Below are 17,654 nucleotides of genomic sequence, written 5' to 3' on the forward strand. Positions count from 1 at the left end.
GAAAGGAAGAGAGGAGGGATTTCGGCCCAAGGAGAGGAAAGAGAGGTGGAGGGTTTTGAGAATTTAAATAGAGTTGAAGTTTTCAAAATTCAATTCAAATTCTTTTGAAAATCAAAAGCAAGCATTCAAACAAAAGCCAAAAAAAAAGAGAAAAGAAAAACTCTACCAAGCACTTATTGCTTCTAAAATTATTTCAAGTGCTCTTTAATTATTTAAAGACCGTAATTTAAATAAAGTAATTTATTTAATCCTTAGAGCACGAAAAAGTAGACCGAGTTGCTTACATTATTTTCATGATGGAATTTTGGGTGTTACAAATCCTACCCCCTTAAAGAGAATCTCGTCCTCGAGATTCGGAGAGATTGGAAAACAACTGGGGAAACTCTTCAATAAGCTCATCTTCTCTTTCCCAGGTGGCCTCATCTTCGGAGTGGTGACTCCACTGTACTTTGCACATTTTGATCACTTTACTCCGAGTGACTCTCTGAGATGTTTCCAATATCTTGACAGGATACTCTGAGTAGGTCAAATCATCCTTCACATTAAGATCTTCCAGTGGTAGCTGTTCTTCGGGTACTCTAAGACACTTCTTTAACTGAGACACATGAAACACATCATGAACATCCGATAATTGAGCAGGTAGGTCTAACTGATATGCCACTTCTCCTTTTCTTTCCAGAATTTGAAACGGACCAATGTATCGGGGTGATAGTTTCCCTTTAACCTTGAATCGTCGAAGACCTCTCATAGGCGATACCTTAAGATACACATAATCTCCGACTTCAAACGTTAGTTCCCTTCTCCGAGTATCAGCATAACTCTTTTGTCGCGATTGTGCAGTCTTGAGATTATCTCGAATTATTTGAACTTGCCTTTCGGCTTCTTTAAGAATTTCTGGTCCAAAAACCTGACTTTCTCCTGTCTGACTCCAGTATAATGGCGTTCTACACTTTCTTCCGTATAACGCTTCGAACGGGGCCATCTTAAGACTAGCTTGATAACTGTTGTTATAAGAGAATTCTGCGTACGACAAACTCTTATCCCAACTACCTCCATGCTTTAAAGCACAAGCTCTTAACATATCCTCTAAGATTTGATTGATTCTCTCAGTTTGACCGTCTGTTTGCGGATGATATGCGGAACTGAAATTAAGCTTTGTATCCATTGATTCATGCAACTTCTGCCAGAAACATGATGTGAATTGAGTACCTCGATCAGATACTATTTTCTTCGGAACACCATGTAAACATACAATCCTTGACATATACAACTCCGCTAACTTAGCTCCATTATAGGTTGTCTTAACTGGTATGAAATGAGCAACTTTAGTCAATCTGTCCACAACAACCCATATAGAATCATAACCATCGCGAGTGCGAGGTAACCCAACAATGAAATCCATTCCAATCTCTTCCCATTTCCACTCTGGTACCTTCAGTGGTTGAAGTAAACCTGCTGGTCTTTGGTGCTCTGCTTTTACTCTTTGACATACGTCACACAAAGCAACGTGGGTTGCTACATCCCTTTTTAAACCATACCACCAATATTTCTCCTTCAAATCCTGATACATCTTAGTACTACCAGGGTGTATGGAATAAGCTGAATCATGTGCTTCCTTCAATATACGCTCACGAAGATGGTCGGCCTCCGGTACACAGATCCTTTTCCTGAACCAAATAGTCCCTTGATCATCTTCAGTGAAATCTGGGGCTTTTCCTAACCCAATTAGAGTCTTGATTTCCTTAATTTTAGCATCTGTCAATTGCCCTTTTCTTATCTCTTGTTCCAGTGTAGGCTCAATTTCCATAGTCACGGCTTCTGTATGTGCAACGATTCCTAAGTTGAGTCGCTCCATTTCCCAACATAACTCTTGAGATATCAATCGTGCTATAGTCATATTAGCTTGACCTTTTCGACTTAAAGCATCTGCTACGACATTTGCTTTGCCGGGATGATACTGAATATCCAAGTCATAGTCCTTGATCAACTCTAACCATCTGCGCTGCCTTAGATTAAGATCTCTCTGAGTGAAGATGTACTTTAGGCTTTTGTGGTCGGTGAATATCTGACACTTGTTCCCGATCATGTAGTGTCTCCAAATTTTTAATGCATGCACAACAGCAGCTAATTCCAAGTCATGAGTCGGATAATTTTGCTCGTGCTTTCTCAGTTGTCTTGAAGCATAAGCCACTACTCGACCTTCTTGCATCAATACACATCCAAGTCCTAGACGCGAAGCATCACAATAAACATCGAAGCCTTTGTGTATATCCGGCATTATCAGTACAGGAGCTGTAGTCAATTTCTCCTTCAGTTCTTCAAAACTTGCTTGGCACTTGTCATCCCATTTAAACTCTTTTCCCTTTTCTAACAATGACGTGAGAGGTTTGACAATCTTTGAGAAACCTTCAATAAATCTGCGGTAATAACCTGCTAATCCAAGAAAACTTCTGATTTCGGACACATTCTTGGGCGGATTCCAATTCAGCACATCTTGAACTTTGCTTGGGTCTACTGTGATTCCTCCGTCAGTGATAACATGTCCAAGGAAGGAAACTTCCTTCAACCAAAAGTCACACTTACTCAACTTAGCATATAGTTGATTCTCCCGAAGCTTCTGTAACACTAATCTTAAGTGCTCTTCATGCTCTTCTTCATTTCGAGAAAATACCAAGATATCATCGATGAACACTACCACAAACTTGTCTAGGTACTCCATAAACACCTTGTTCATCAAGTACATGAAGTATGCTGGCGCATTCGTCAATCCAAATGACATCATGGTATACTCATATAGGCCGTATCTGGATGTAAACGCTGTCTTAGGAATGTCCTCTGCTCGGATCTTCAACTGGTGATAACCTGATCGCAGATCAATTTTGGAAAATACTTTTGCTCCTCTCATCTGATCAAACAGATCTTCAATCCTAGGGAGTGGATACTTATTTTTAATGGTCACATCATTAAGAGCTCTATAATCCACGCACATTCTTCTGGTGCCATCCTTTTTATCAACAAAAAGTACGGGTGCTCCCCAAGGCGAAGAGCTAGGTCGGATATACCCTTTACTTTCTAATTCTTCTATTTGTTTCTTTAACTCAACCAAGTCTTTAACATCCATTCTATAAGGTCTTTTAGATATGGGTGATGTGCCGGGTAAAAGATCAATAGAGAACTCAATATCTCGGTCAGGTGGCATACCTGGTACATCTTCAGGAAAGATGTCGGGGTATTCACATGCAACCTTGATATCTTCCAAGGACTTTCCTTTTATCTGATTCACTAAACACTTCTCTTCTGATGGGGCGGTAGCTGTAAACTCAATTCTATCTCCTTGAGGGCTAGTTAACAGCACTGACCTCTTAGCACACAGAATAATTCCATCACATCCTTTTAACCAGTCCATTCCAAGAATTACATCAACACCATTGGACTTTAGAACCACTAGGTTAGCTAGGAAATCTATTCCCATGATTTTCAGATTGACCCGTGGGCATATTTACCTAGTTTCCATATCACCTCCTGGTGAACTAACTAGCAAGGTTTTCTTCATAGAATGCTTAGGTATATTATGCTTTACCACAAATTGATCAGTTATAAAGGAATGAGTTGCTCCAGAGTCAAATAAAACTGATGCAGGTTCAGAATTGACGAGGAACATACCGAAAACAACATCTGGAGCTTCCTGGGCCGTCTCAGCTGTCACGTGGTTCACCCTACCACGCATGAAATTTTGTTGGCCCTTGTTGCCCTGAGAGTTTGGATTTCCATTGCGTGCTTGCGACTGCTGCTGTGACTTCTGACCATTAGTCTTCTGAGGGATCTGCGTGTTGTTCTTGGGACAGGCGTTGGCGTAATGTCCCACCTCACCACACTTGAAGCACCCATTGGGTCGAACTGGAGTTACTTGATTAGTGCGCGCTGGTGTTCCTGTGGCATTGTTGGCCCGGTTGTGCTGAGAATTTGAGTTGCGCTGGGCTTGTTGATTGAAACGTTGCGGCGGTTGAGCTGTGCGTTGAAACTGCTGATTCTGTTGATAACTCCCACCCTGTCCTCCTGAGCGGAACTGGGATCCCTGCGGTGAGTTGAATCGGGGACGGGTGTTGCTACTAGATTGGCCTTGAGACTGAAATTTCCTCTTTTGTTCCCCGAGCTCTTTACGTTTACTTTCCAAACCAATGGCTTTGTCCAACAAAGTTTGGAAGTTAGGAAATGTGTGACTCTGCAGCTGATAATTGAGTGGCCCTATCAGACCATCCAGGAAACGTTCTTGCCTCTTCTCGTCTGTGTCCACCTCATTGGGCGCGTAACGAGACAGCTGTGTGAACTTGTCTTGATACTCGCTAACTGTCATATTGCCTTGCTTTAAAGCTAGAAATTCCTTCTGCTTGAGCTTCATCACACCAGCTGGTATATGGTGTGTGCGAAAACTGTTTCTGAATTCTTCCCAAGTAATTGCATTGGCATTGGCGTGGGCAGTAGTGTAAGCATCCCACCAGTCAGCTGCGGCTCCTTCCAAACGTCCCGCAGCGTACAAGACTTTCTCACGGTCATTGCACTGAGTAATATCCAGCTTCTTGTTAATGACCTTCAGCCAGTCATCGGCGTCCAACGGATCCACCGAGTGTGAGTAGGTAGGGGGGTGGTGGCTCATGAATTCCCTGTGCTTGTCCCTTGGTGCCTGAGGTGCTTGGGGTGGTTGCTGATTCTGTTGAGCTTGTAGATTCTGAACAGCTGTAGTGAGGTTCTGGAGCAGTTGCATCTGGGCAGCCAAAAATGGTTCCATTGTTGAAGGCGGTAGGGATGGTGCTTGATTCTGTTGGTTAACCATGTGAGCACGCCTCGTACTTGGAATATCTTGTCCTCCTCCTGACCTGGTGTTTACCATCTGAGTGTTAGAGGAATAAATCTTGTATAAGAATGATGTTTTGATAAGGTAGATAAAAGGAACAATGAACCAAGATTGAGACCCAAAGCTATTAACTTTATTTTATTAATTGATGTAGTTGTGGCCATCACTCCACAAAAACATCCCAGACATTACAAAGATCCAAAACAAGCATGTTTTCAACCAACAAACATTATTACATCGTACGTCCTCGCAGGAACGGTTCTATCGAAAGACACTGGTAGGCATCCTATAAGAAGGAAAAAAAACCTAGTCTAGAAGACCGGTGACAGAACCAGACGTGCCATAGCGAAGCCTCTTGCGGGGTGGTGAAAGAGTGGGGTAGTAGGGCTCGGCTGCCTCCTCAGGTGGCTCCTGTCCTGCAAGCTGTGCCTCAAGCTGTGCGATCCTGGCGTGAGCGTCTTGCAGCTCCTCATGTGTCTTGGCAAGCTCTGCTGTAGCTCCGTCGAGGTCGGTGTTGAGAGCAGCGGTGACTCGAGCAAGGACGTTGATGCGGTCTTCTCCAGCTTCTCCCAACGGTACAGCTGTGTCCTCAGTACCACTGACTCGGCGAGGAAGGTGTCGATAGACGGTGGTGCTCAACTCCTCGCGGTGAGCGAAGTAGAGGGCTGACAGAGCTCTCCTGGCGGCGTCGTTAACGGCTGCGGCGTAGGTGCCATGAGGCGTAGTGGAGTCGTGCGCCCTGTAAGTCCTCAAGCCTCTGGAAGTCGCCAAACGCTCCCTGATGTGGACCTGAGTGGAGTAGTAGTCATCCATGGTGGCGTGGGTGATACGGTGAGTGACGTACAGGGGCTTCACAGAGTTTCCCAGAGTCTCTAGTACTTCCCGGAGCAGTGTGGGAAAGTATCCAGGCTCATCATCTGAAGTCTGGTAGTCACAAACTGGTGTCACATCCTGCTGTCCACCATCTTCATCTCCACCATTATTGTCACCCTGGCTGTTGGCATTGTCGTTGCCGCTGCTGTCATCGTTGTAATCTTCATCATCTTCATCATCATTTTCTTCACCATCGCTATCATCCCCTGAGTCGTCCGGGTCTCCACCATCAGCAGCAGGTGCTGGAGCGAGATCAGCTGGTGCTGAAGCGTCTGATGCAGTAACAGCTGGTGCAGGAGCATCTGAAGTAGGGGCAGCTGGTGATGCTGTCGGGGTCACCAGATTCCCATCCGAGTCGACCTCCCTGACACTGCCATCTTCCATCTCGACGTAGAAGTAAACCTCCTCCGGATCCTCTTCAACCTCCTCCACAGGCTGAACCGGAGTAGCTGGCTGAGCGGGGGCAATGCGAGCCTGGTATCCTGCAGTGCTTTTGCGAGCGGTCAACCTGGTCCTGACCATCTGACAAAAGAAAGAACAGATACTCAGAATAAAACAAAAATAAACAAATTTTAACAAAGAATGAAAATAAAATAGATTTTTATCAGAAATTAAGACATTTTGAGAGCAGACATGGCTTGCTAGAAAATGAGTCCTTATTCACGTCCATTTCTATCTAGGCTTGCGTCCTACAGTCAACACAGCTCTGGTACCACTTCTGTCACACCCGGTTTCTGGATAAAACCGAATGCATCGCATATGTGTGCCAGGATCCGTTCTCACACATATGTTGACGTCATCAGTGAATACATCAAAGACAGTGCCCAAAAACATACATAAACCAATAAGAACTTTATTACACTCAGCGTGATAGACACGAAGGTCTTTAATCGTTCACTGATAACTTAACACGCACGCACAGACAGCGCAGCTTCTCCACAGGCTTGACTGGTGGACCGCCTGCCTAGAACTCCTCGAAGTCATCGAAGAACTCCCCGTCATCACAAGCTTCTGAACAGCGTTTGGGCAAGGGTGAGTACACTTATGGTTGGTACTCAGCAGGTGGGGGAAACATGCAAGGCTCACAAGGAATGGCTCAAGGCTTTTAAGCGGTTAGCGTTTTAATTGGTCAAATTTTTATTAGCAGCACCTAATTACTAGATGTAAGTTTATACCAACCCAATTAAGCATATAACATTAACATAACCCAAAGGTAAAGGTAACACAGATTAATCTCATCTTTAAGTTCAATTATCATGTGAGGGTCCAAGCCGCTCTTAACCGTGAGCACGGCTGATATATCAGTTTTCACTCTGCAGAGGTCGTACACTTTACCCACAACTCGTGGTCCCCCGTGTCGCCCGGGTTTGCAAAGCCCTTAAACACTTCCTTTGGTGAGTGGCTGGGGGGTCCACTATGAAGCCTTTACAAAGACACGCAGATAACTGGTAGCCCGCTAGAGTTTCAGTAGCGATGCGGACCACAACCCGTTAATGAGACAGCACCTTAGCGAAGGCTACTGCTCCAGATCGTGCACCCAACACCTTCCCCCTCCTTGCCCTTTCGGTAAAGCCACCAGCTAACTACATGCCTAATTATTCGGCTAAGATCAGAGCCATGTGATGTTGTGGTTGTACTGTTTTCTTGGGTGGTTCTCCATGTTCCGATTAAAACAAGTGTTCTTGCAATTAAACATGTATAGCAACATAAATAAAGCATGATTAACATGTTTCATGATTAACACATTACCAACCCAATTTAAGAGACTAGCAAGTCTACCCAACATGATTAAACAGGTTTTCAAGGAATAAGGATTAAAACTAGGTAAGTCCTTAATAGGCATTCCCGTCAAATTTATGCACATACAAGAAATAAGTAAAGTGCTTAATCATGATATTATTGGGACAAAAAGAACATGCAGGGGAAGAAGGCCACTTGCCTTCCTCGGCAAACTGGGAGAACTCTTCTTCGAACGGTGGCTGCTCTTGGACTTGCTCCTCCACGAACGTCACGTCGTCTACACGATCACACAAGGCAAACAAACAAAGAATAATTAAAACAGTACAACAAACATATGCAAAGGCTTACAACAAACTCCTAAATCTAACGTTCATGCAGAGACGATCGCGTGAGCGCGAGAATCGCTGAAATCGGATTTAAAACGAAGAAGATATGAGATAAACAAGTTTCAGGGGCTAAAACAGAATTAACTATATACTTCAGGGGTTAGCATGGAATTTTAGAAATATATACTGAACAGAACATGCAAAAATAGAGAAAGATAGGGTTAGATCTACAAAATGACATGGCTCGGGTTAAAATAAAAGAATGCAGGAACTTCAGGGACTTCTCTGGAAAAATTACAAGACACAAGAATTAAGAAAAAGGAATAACAGAGAGGTCAGGGACTAGATCGCAAAAACTCCATCTTCTTCCTCCAACAGACAACCAAGCACACAGGGGCATGGCCGACGGGGAGGGGGGTCTCGCCGGCGTGGGAGGGAGGCCTCGCCGGCGGCGAGCTCGCCGGCGCGCGGGCGGTGGCGCTTCGGTGGGGGAGAGGAGGGAGAGAGGGAAGGGAAGGGGAGGGCCTCACCGGAGAAGAACAAAAGGTTCACCGGTGACAGTACGGGTGACGGCGTGGCTTGGGCGGCGGTGTGGCGGTGCGAGAGAGTGGCGGGTGAGTAGCAAAACGGAAAGGGAAACTCCGGGCGAGGTCGATGGCGACCTTTATAGGCCCCGGGGAGGAGCGGAGGGGGCTCCCGGGAGAGATCGAAGGTCGGCCGGCCATTAATGGCCTTCAAGCTTGTGCGGCCGTTTCCGGGGAGAGGAAAGGATGGGGCGACGATTTGAGGCCGGGAGTGGGGAAGAAAGGAGAGGGAGGTGGCAGCCCAAAGAGAAAAGAGAAGCTGGGCCGGCGCAAGAAAAAGAGGGGGAAAAGGAAAATGGGCCGGCTGGTGGAAAGGGCCCATTCGGTTGGGAGGGGGAGAGGGAAGGTGGCGGCCCAAGAGAAAAGAGAAGGGGAGATGGGCCTGCGCAGGGGAAAAGAGAGGGGGAAGGAGATGGGCCGGCGGATAGGCCCATCCGGCTTGAAGAAGGAAGGAAAGGAAGAGAGGAGGGATTTCGGCCCAAGGAGAGGAAAGAGAGGTGGAGGGTTTTGAGAATTTAAATAGAGTTGAAGTTTTCAAAATTCAATTCAAATTCTTTTGAAAATCAAAAGCAAGCATTCAAACAAAAGCCAAAAAAAAAGAGAAAAGAAAAACTCTACCAAGCACTTATTGCTTCTAAAATTATTTCAAGTGCTCTTTAATTATTTAAAGACCGTAATTTAAATAAAGTAATTTATTTAATCCTTAGAGCACGAAAAACTAGACCGAGTTGCTTACATTATTTTCATGATGGAATTTTGGGTGTTACATTAACCTTCAAGGACCAATAAGATGGGTTGGATATACTGGTTTTGTACACGTGGGAGCACATTCAGTTTTCCAATGCATTGATAGTTTGGGACGACTCCTTAAAAATGGAGAATTGAGGTGGAGACCTCAACCCAAACACAACCATAAACAAATTCACAGAACAATCCCCTCGAAGAAACAGAAGAGGAACTAGCCTCGGCGCTCAAACAGCTAAAAGCATTGAAGAAGGAGAGCAGAGGGAGGGAGAGGATAAGGGACCGGAGGGCCGGTGCACTAAATTTAAAAGCCGGAGGGAGGTGAGGCGCGGATGAAGGCACCTTTTAGTACCGGGTGCGGGTTCCACTTGGTACTAAAGGGTCACCTTTAGTGCCAGGTGGAGCCTCCACCCGCTACTAGGGCCTTTAGAGGTGTTGGAGTGGACACTTGTTGTCAGTTTACACAAGATCTCATGGCCAAGCTGAACTTAGGATAAAAATTAAATACAAAAAGAAAAATAATTACTCATAGTTTCCTCAGCTTGAATATTTGCACTGAAAAAAAAAGCTTTCACGCTGTCAAGAGGGAGTGAAAATGATTAGTTCTGTCGGCTGTTGCGTAGTGCTTTAATGTCAGCTGCTTAAAAAAACATGTTGGATGCTGATCTTTATTATCACATATTAACAGGGCAAGTGGTAGTATGTTATAAAGATTAGTCGTGACATCATTAGGAATGAGATGAGTCCGCAGTTGGCTGAAGTTGGAAGCAAGGAATTTGTGTATGTATGTGTGTGTGTCTATCTATCTATCTATCTATATATATCCGCTATTTCGTACCCAGGGTACGGAATACCCTATTCCGTACCCGAGCCATCCTCAAGCGATCGCGCACCAGGCCGACTTCCCTCCCCGCGCGCAAGACCGCAACCTCCGTCCTGGGTGTTTTTTTAGCACCGCGCCTTGGCCCGCCCACGTACCTGCGCGCCCCTCACACATCGTGGTGGACCCAAACACAAGCAGCAACCGCGAATTGTTGGTGGCAGCAGTCTGGGTGATGGTGAGTGTGTGAAGGGGAGGGTATAGATGTCAATGCGGCTGAGCTGGGCGAATCCGTGATGCGGTGGTTTTATGGCGTGCGCAGATGGCTGCCAAATGTGCAGGTACAGGTAGGAACAGGCATTTGCTTCACTGTGCTGCCTTCAATTGCATACATCATCATTTCATTGTGCTGTCTCATTTCCAATCAATAGCAAATCACCTGAGGCACGACTAGGTTCTTATTTTATTTAATAGCTTCTACCTTGAGCTATTAAATCCGGATAAAAACAGTGGATTATTGCAGTATGGAACTTGTTTGTTTCAACTAGCGCAAACAACACCTAGCCAGGAACGTTTAACTGAAAGTTATCTGGCTGTAAATAATGCCATGTGCGAACACAAAATCTTCATCATATCCATTATAGCGTTGATTTAGCTAGTTTCGTAATCACAGATAAGGGCATGTGTGAATGGAAAAGGCTATTTCCCTTGCAAAGACAACATATTGATCATATTATTGCGAACTAGGAAACCATTATAAAACTATAATAGCAACTCTTGTAGCCTGATGAAAAATAATGACATGCGACTGTAAAGGATTTAATTTTATACAGTCAAGCATCGAGTTATTTTCTTGGTAAAAAATAATGACATTTGTCATTGCAAAAACATTGCAAACTCAAACTTCATGTTGACCTTGTCAGAATGAGTTGAAATGAGTACATACCACACTATCCTGCAAATTAGAAAAGATCATAACCTCTACACCTAGAATGTCGAATGTGTGCACTCATAATTACAACAAAATCAGAAATTCGAGTGCAGGAATACACTCCTCACACGGCCTATGCACGTAAATGACTAGGTACTTCAGCACCGTAGTGACACTATGGTGCATCTCCAGCTGTCGCTGTACTGTAGTGTTGACAATCTGAACGGGCTGCTGGACTATTATCAGCCCTAAGAACAAAACCAAACTGGTTGCTCCCTGCTGTCACTAAATCTTGGACTGCTAACTGCTTGAGGAAAACACCAGCAAGTTTTCCCACTTCTTAGTTTAATTCATCAACCTCTATCCATTGTCATAGTGACGTGTCACAAACACACCATTGTACTGCATAAAGAATAACAGGCTGTAGTTAGATGTTCTCACAAACAGAGCTTGAAATCAAAAGGATACAAACACTGACATGGGTAATGAATAACACAAATCCTAGGTGTAAGTACAAGACTCAATTTTCTTCGCTACTAGGATTATCTAAATTCAATATAACTTGAATGAAGTCTGTGCTCATGTTCTAAGAGCACACCTAGCAAGCTATCAAATTAGAGTGGCCAAAACAAGGTACTAATTGGTAAATAGCAGGGCAGCTGATACAAGAGACAGGGTTTCTTTTAGTATCTATATTATACAAACTTATTTACAGTCAATTAGCCAGAACTGGGGTGAGATGAGTAAAGAGAAAGGCGTATGGTGTCCTCACCATTAACTGGTCGAGCATGTGGCCAGCGTTTCCAGCTACAGAAGCAGCAGCAACCCCATAGTACATTCCAGAAATCAGCAAGACATCAAAGATAGTTCACTTCATCTAGTCCCAAGCTATGTATCCTGTCAATACATGCAAACGATTGACTCAGTTTTGCACAGTCGTATTACTAAAAAGGAGCATTGATGATATTGTTGAAGAGAATTAAGTTGGACTGTCATTGGATAGCATCATTGAGCTAGGCATCGAACTGTTAAGTCCTTATTGTGCCTGATTTAATTAAATTCATGAGGATGGAAGCAGGGGAAATGACACGTCGTACCTCTTATCGCTAGGGGGCATCAGTAAGGCATTTATTCTGGTAATGGAATATATCCAGTGTGAGCTGATCAATGGCGCACCAGCCGGTGATACATCCGAATGTCATTGACCTGAAAAGAAAATGACGAGTGTCAAAGATTGTATAATGATGCTAACTGCTAAGACTGAAAATGCAAGAGATAGTTACTTCAATCCAGAAATTCCTTTAACAGTATATACAACTGAAAATGCAATTACTAAAAGGCATTCTTTAATTCAGGTACGCATCTTCACTCTTCACAAATAAAACTCATCAATCCGTTTAAAAAATGAACATGGTAATACTTCAAAGAAATAAGGTTTTCTGTGATTCTCGACTGGTTTGATATATACTCTAGCTGTAGTACAAAAAGGAAAAATACAAAAGTTAAAGCATTTAAAAGAGAAACCTCTATGCAACAGCATCCAAGAACCAAGAGTCACTTGACAGATAAAAAAATATGCAAACTAGGCAAGGCAAGAAGAAATCTGATAGAACAGGTAATTTCTACATTTTTTATGAAACAATTTCTACATTACTAGGAGACTTAATCGGAGCGTTGCAATTGGACTAACTAATATGTATACGGGTCTACGAAAGCACAAGTGCACATCTAGACTGTATCACTTGCAACATCACAGAACATCTAGTTTTGGTCAATTACTTGAGACACAGAAAAATAGAGTTCCAATCCAAATACTTGGTCCAGCTCAATTGACACTTGCAAGGTCTACAAAAACCCCATAATCTTGATCACAATACAAGCGTGGGCAACAACCCATGGTGCAGATTCTCAAGAGAGTAACACAAATAGACAATTTTGAGCATGGTTCGCGCGCACATATATATGTATATATATGCATTCCTCAGGTTGAGCAGTGACATAGAGGAACAGGGGAAGGGGAATCGATCTCTCCACTGTCTCCAATGAACATAAGAACTTACCAATTTATTCAATGTAGCATCTAGTTTTCTAGTCACAAATAATGACGTTTGTGAATGCAAAAATCTTATCTTGCAAACACCTAGAGTATCATATAGAGTAATTATATGTATATTTACAGCCTTTGCCATAATGCAGATGAAGGGCAAGCTTGTTTGTTCTTACCTGTTTGCAAAGGTGTGATCTGGGAGCTGCAGGCAGATGAATAAAGTTCAGATATAAACATACTTTGTAGGAAAAGATTCAGCAGGTTAAAGACAGCTGATGATGGCTCTGGGCCTCTGGCAATGAGCTCCATGATCTTCATGGGAGCTCAGGCTGTAAACTGACATAATCCAGCTCACTCATCCGCTCTTTGTATACAGGTGAGAGATAAACTGAGAGGAGAGGAAGCAAGTCATCCCAAATCATGTATTCAATGCAGAAAACAAAGCAGGAGTGAGTAGTGAACTAGCGCCACTGCAAGTAATGAGAGCAAAAATCAGGCACGTCGAATAAAAATTCAGTATAATGGTTATACAAGATGGATCAAAAAACACAAGGTTCGGTTGTATTCATTATAGATAATACTTAAATGCATTTCAACACATTACACGGTTAAATGTACACAGGGAAACATAAGTGCACATATAGGTTGTATCACTTGTATCACCAAACAAATTCTCCATTGAAACGCACATATATATGAACAAAATTGCAGGCTGAAGGGATGATGAGTGAGCTGCCTGCCATGGAGGAGATTATCTGCAAGGGATGATCAATACGAACAAAATAACATAAGGCTTCCACTGGTTTTTATTGCTAGGAACTACAATTTGCATCAGGTTATCTGCAAGGTTTGCAACATATAATAATTATGCCAAATCTCACGAGAATATTGGGGAACTATGGTATGCATCGGGTTATCTGCAAGGTTTGCAAGGAACAATGGTTTGCTTTGGACATGGCTCGACCATCTGGGTCACGCCGTCGCTAGCAGCGAATGGAAGATGGGAGAGAACGGGGGACGGGCGGGGCGCTCACTGACGACGAACAACGGCGGAATCGGCAGCAGCTGGCGGTCAAATACCAAACTACGGCAGCTCCGTTCTTCACGCGATGGGTCCTTCCAGTGGCTAATTGAATACGACATCTTACGGACCAGTACAAACACAATTCGTTGTAGGGGCTCACCGGCGGCATCGGGTGGTCGAGGGGATCGAACCTAGCGCCAGCGGGCCATTGCGGCGTCCGGCATGGTGTTGATGCGGAGGAGGAGAGGGGCGGCGCGGGGTCGACGCGAGGGGTGGCGCGGCGTCCATGCGGAGGAGGAGAGGGGCGGCACGGAGTCGACGCGAGGGGCAAGGGGCGCGAGACATCGATGCGGAGGAGAGAGGCGGCGCGGGTCGACGCGGAGGAGAGAGGCGGCGTGGGGTCGACGCAAGGGGCGCGAGGGGGCGGCGCGGGGTCGATGCGGAGGGGGAGAGGGGCGGCACGGCAGCTGCGGGCGAGCGGCGGCAGCGGGTGCGGATGGCGAGCGGCGGCGGTGGATGGCGATTGGAGTCGAGAACGAAACGGGGAAAGGAAAACTGAACGCGGTGGCCGACCCACGTTCTTGAGAAAAAGGTTGAAAAAAACCGGTGGAGGCGGGGTGGAAAAAACTGGTGGGAGGTCAGGAGCGATGCTGGTCCGGCGGGTGGGCTCGGGTACGGAAAAAGCTATTCCGTACCCAGGGTATCATTTAGTATAATCCTATGCCTCCGCTATTCGGTCCCAGGGTACAGAATAAGCTATTGTGTACCCGAGTCCCTCCACGCACTGGCCTCCCACGCGTCCCGCGCGCTCGACTGACCCTCCGTCCGCGTCTCTTTTTTTTTCTCCCGTGCGTTTCACGTTTGCATCTGGAACCGCAGTTTCCAATTCCGCCGCCGTATGCCCCTTCGCCGGATGCAGCGACGCCCAGGGGAGGACGCCGCCGCTGTCCCGCCGGAAGCAACGCCCAGAGGACGGCGATGCCGCGACCCCGCCAACGTCTACTGCATCTTCTCGGCCAACGTGAAATGCCGTGCTGTCATCGCGTTCTACGAAGAAGACGTTGACGCCCTGGGGTGGTTCCGCGCAGACGAGCAGGGACGGTCGCCGCTGTTACCGTCGTAAACGCGAGGACTGCTGCCTGTGCAGTCATCAACGAGGAGAGGGGCTCCCTTAGATTTCGGAGGTGGGCAGCGGACGGCATCCTCGTCAACAAAGGGCTGCTGTGCATTCAGTTTGGTCAGTCAAACAGCCACTTTCATACAGCCACTTTCCAAACTTTGAGATGTAATTCAAATATTCAAACCGAATTTGACTTGACAAAGAGCTACTTTCAATTGTTGACTATGTATCATAGATCCCATTTTGCATGTTGATGCCCATCATTTACATATAGAGTGCATCAAAATATTGAGCCAACGTCAGACCAATGTTCACTGTCTTGAGAGTCAGACTCCAGGGTTCAGACTACTGAAAGTGAAAGAGATAGCCCATGCATCAGGTTGTAGTTGCAGTTTGAACGTACAAGTTCAGTATGCAACAGTATGCAGGTAGTATTATCCAATGTTCACTGTCTTAATGTACGGTCTTCGGAGTGGGAATGGTCATTGCCATTCAGTTTAGACAATGAACTCTAGACAGTGCAACTTCCAAGCTTTGAGCTCCAAACAATTTTTTTTTTCCAGATGGTTGTTGTGTCATTGAATATTTGTACAAACTCTGAATCAGGTTGTAGTTGCAGTTTGAACGTACAAGTTCAGTATGCAACAGTATGCAGGTAGTATTATCCAATGTTCACTGTCTTAATGTACGGTCTTCAGAGTGGGAATGGTCATTGCCATTCAGTTTAGACAATGAACTCTAGACAGTGCAACTTCCAAGCTTTGAGCTCCAAACAAATTTTTTTCCAGATGGTTGTTGTGTCATTGAATATTTGTACAAACTCTGAATCGGCAAAATACAGTTCTCTAATGGATATGCATTGTGTTGTTACCTTTCAGACCACCTTGCTAGTGATGGGTTGTCGGAGGATATTGTTTGAAGAAGCAGGGCCGTCCGCGCCGAGTAGGGACTCTGCGGATAGCCCTTCACCGAAAAGGCTGGAGATGAACGACATGAGAGTCGCCGTCGACGTGAGAAATACAGAAGTGCCGGAAAGGTCACCGCCACGATCTGAACCGTCCCAGCTGGGAGAACGAGACACTATTGACTCCTGCATCAAAGTTCCGGAGATGTTGGAGAGCTCCAACACTGGATTTCGAACTCCGCCCACACAGATAGGTTGCCAGCAAGGGAGTAATGAGGATCAAACCATTACAACGGGAAGACAGGGTGTTGTGTTCTCGCCTCCGGATACTTTGAACGCAAACCAGATGATTGCTAGTGAAGAAGAAATTCCACCACAAACACACGTAAGTGATGCATGATAAATCTTTGTTTGAATTGTACAAAGCAGTGATATACATAGTTAAAAAGCACAAATGCATGAGAGTAGTCAGTGAAAATATATATTATGTCATATCTTTAAGGCTGTGATGATAATTGAATTTTCTACGCAAATATTGATTCATATGACGGTGCATTAGTATATGATGTTAATTGAAATTAATGTTATTTGAAGCAGAATGAAAGCATGGATCCAAATATGGTACCCAGAGAAGGGATGTCATTCCACACGGAAGCTGAAGCAAAGGCGTTCTACATGAGATATGCACAACTGGCCGGGTTCGGCGTGAAAATGTGCAACAAGAAAAAATTCTCTAGAGTGATGAGGTGTAGCTGTGAAGGAAAAGGAGATTTTTATAAAGGTGATGAGGCTCTGCGAGTACGGAACAAGACAACAATGAAGACGAAGTGCAAAGCTCATCTGAAGTTTACGAGAGTGTATGACAGTGAAGGCAGCGAAGTAGATATGATTATAGAAAAGGCAAACCTATTTCACAACCACCTGTTGCATACGCCTTTGAAAACCAAGAAAATGAGGTCACACAAGAGCACAGAACCAGTACTTTATCAAATAATTGATGAATTGCAGGAAGCTGGCATGAGTACGCAAAGTATAAAGAATGTATTGCAAAATATGCATGGGGGTGCAGAGCTTGTTCCGATAACATCGCGGGACATAGAGAACAGGTAAAAGAACCTCACACAGTTTGTTATTCCTGAATAGTAAGGTTCATGCCAAACTAAAGTATATGATCATTGGTGTCGTTAATGAAATGTACTTACAATTTAGAAGGATAAAATGTTGAGTTTTTTTAACCTGTTTTACAGGAAGGCCACTAATGTACGGGAAGAACACGCAGATGACATAAACAAGCTTATTGAATTCTTCAAGGATTGTGGGGCTCAAAACCCGCAGTTCCGATGGGAACTCAAGCTGGACTCTGAAGGTGTTATACACAGCTTATTCTGGAGTCATGCAAGCATGCAGGGCGATTATGCAGATTTTGGTGATGCAATGAGCTTTGACACAACTCATAAGACTAATATTTATGAGAAACCACTAACAATGTTTGTTGGATCAAACCACCATCTGTAGAATACATTGTTTGGATGTGCATTGGTAGGAGATGAAACAGCTGAAACTTTTTAATGGGTGTTCAAAGCATTCAAAAAGTGCATGGGACTAAGTAGAACAAGGTGTATCCTCACAGGTAATATGTTCATCATTGATGTTTATGATAAAAATATTTGATACATGAGCATATACAAC

The 17,654-nt window shown here is 44.6% G+C and overlaps 1 protein-coding gene and 1 long non-coding RNA gene across 2 annotated transcripts; both read right to left on the reverse strand.

Moving 5' to 3' along the window:
• Positions 1 to 1,617: 1,617 nt before the first annotated feature.
• Positions 1,618 to 4,786, reverse strand: LOC140220331 (uncharacterized). The gene is made up of 5 exons (XM_072290350.1): positions 3,664 to 4,786; positions 3,202 to 3,390; positions 2,672 to 2,862; positions 2,288 to 2,560; positions 1,618 to 1,716 (listed from the first exon to the last, which is right to left on the reverse strand). The coding sequence occupies exons 1-5, from the start codon at positions 4,784 to 4,786 to the stop codon at positions 1,618 to 1,620; spliced, it is 1,875 nt and encodes a 624-aa protein (XP_072146451.1).
• Positions 4,787 to 10,829: 6,043 nt separating this feature from the next.
• Positions 10,830 to 14,093, reverse strand: LOC117866522 (uncharacterized). Its single transcript, XR_004642919.2, has 3 exons — positions 13,094 to 14,093; positions 11,643 to 12,076; positions 10,830 to 11,272 (listed from the first exon to the last, which is right to left on the reverse strand). It is a non-coding gene; the product is annotated as an uncharacterized lncRNA (long non-coding RNA).
• Between the last annotated feature and the right edge of the window lie 3,561 nt (positions 14,094 to 17,654).

Source organism: Setaria viridis, chromosome 8 (assembly GCF_005286985.2).
Source record: "Setaria viridis chromosome 8, Setaria_viridis_v4.0, whole genome shotgun sequence".
Taxonomy (NCBI): Eukaryota; Viridiplantae; Streptophyta; class Magnoliopsida; order Poales; family Poaceae; genus Setaria; species Setaria viridis.

Coding starts and splice junctions, on each gene's coding strand:
- LOC140220331 (XM_072290350.1), bottom strand. CDS start 4,786: ATGGAACCATTTTTGGCTGCCCAGATGCAACTGCTCCAGAACCTCACT. Junction 2,561..2,671: donor TGTTCATCGATGATATCTTG/GTATTTTCTCGA, acceptor TTTTGGTTGAAG/GAAGTTTCCTTCCTTGGACA. Junction 1,717..2,287: donor AGAAATTGACTACAGCTCCT/GTACTGATAATG, acceptor TAATTGGGTTAG/GAAAAGCCCCAGATTTCACT.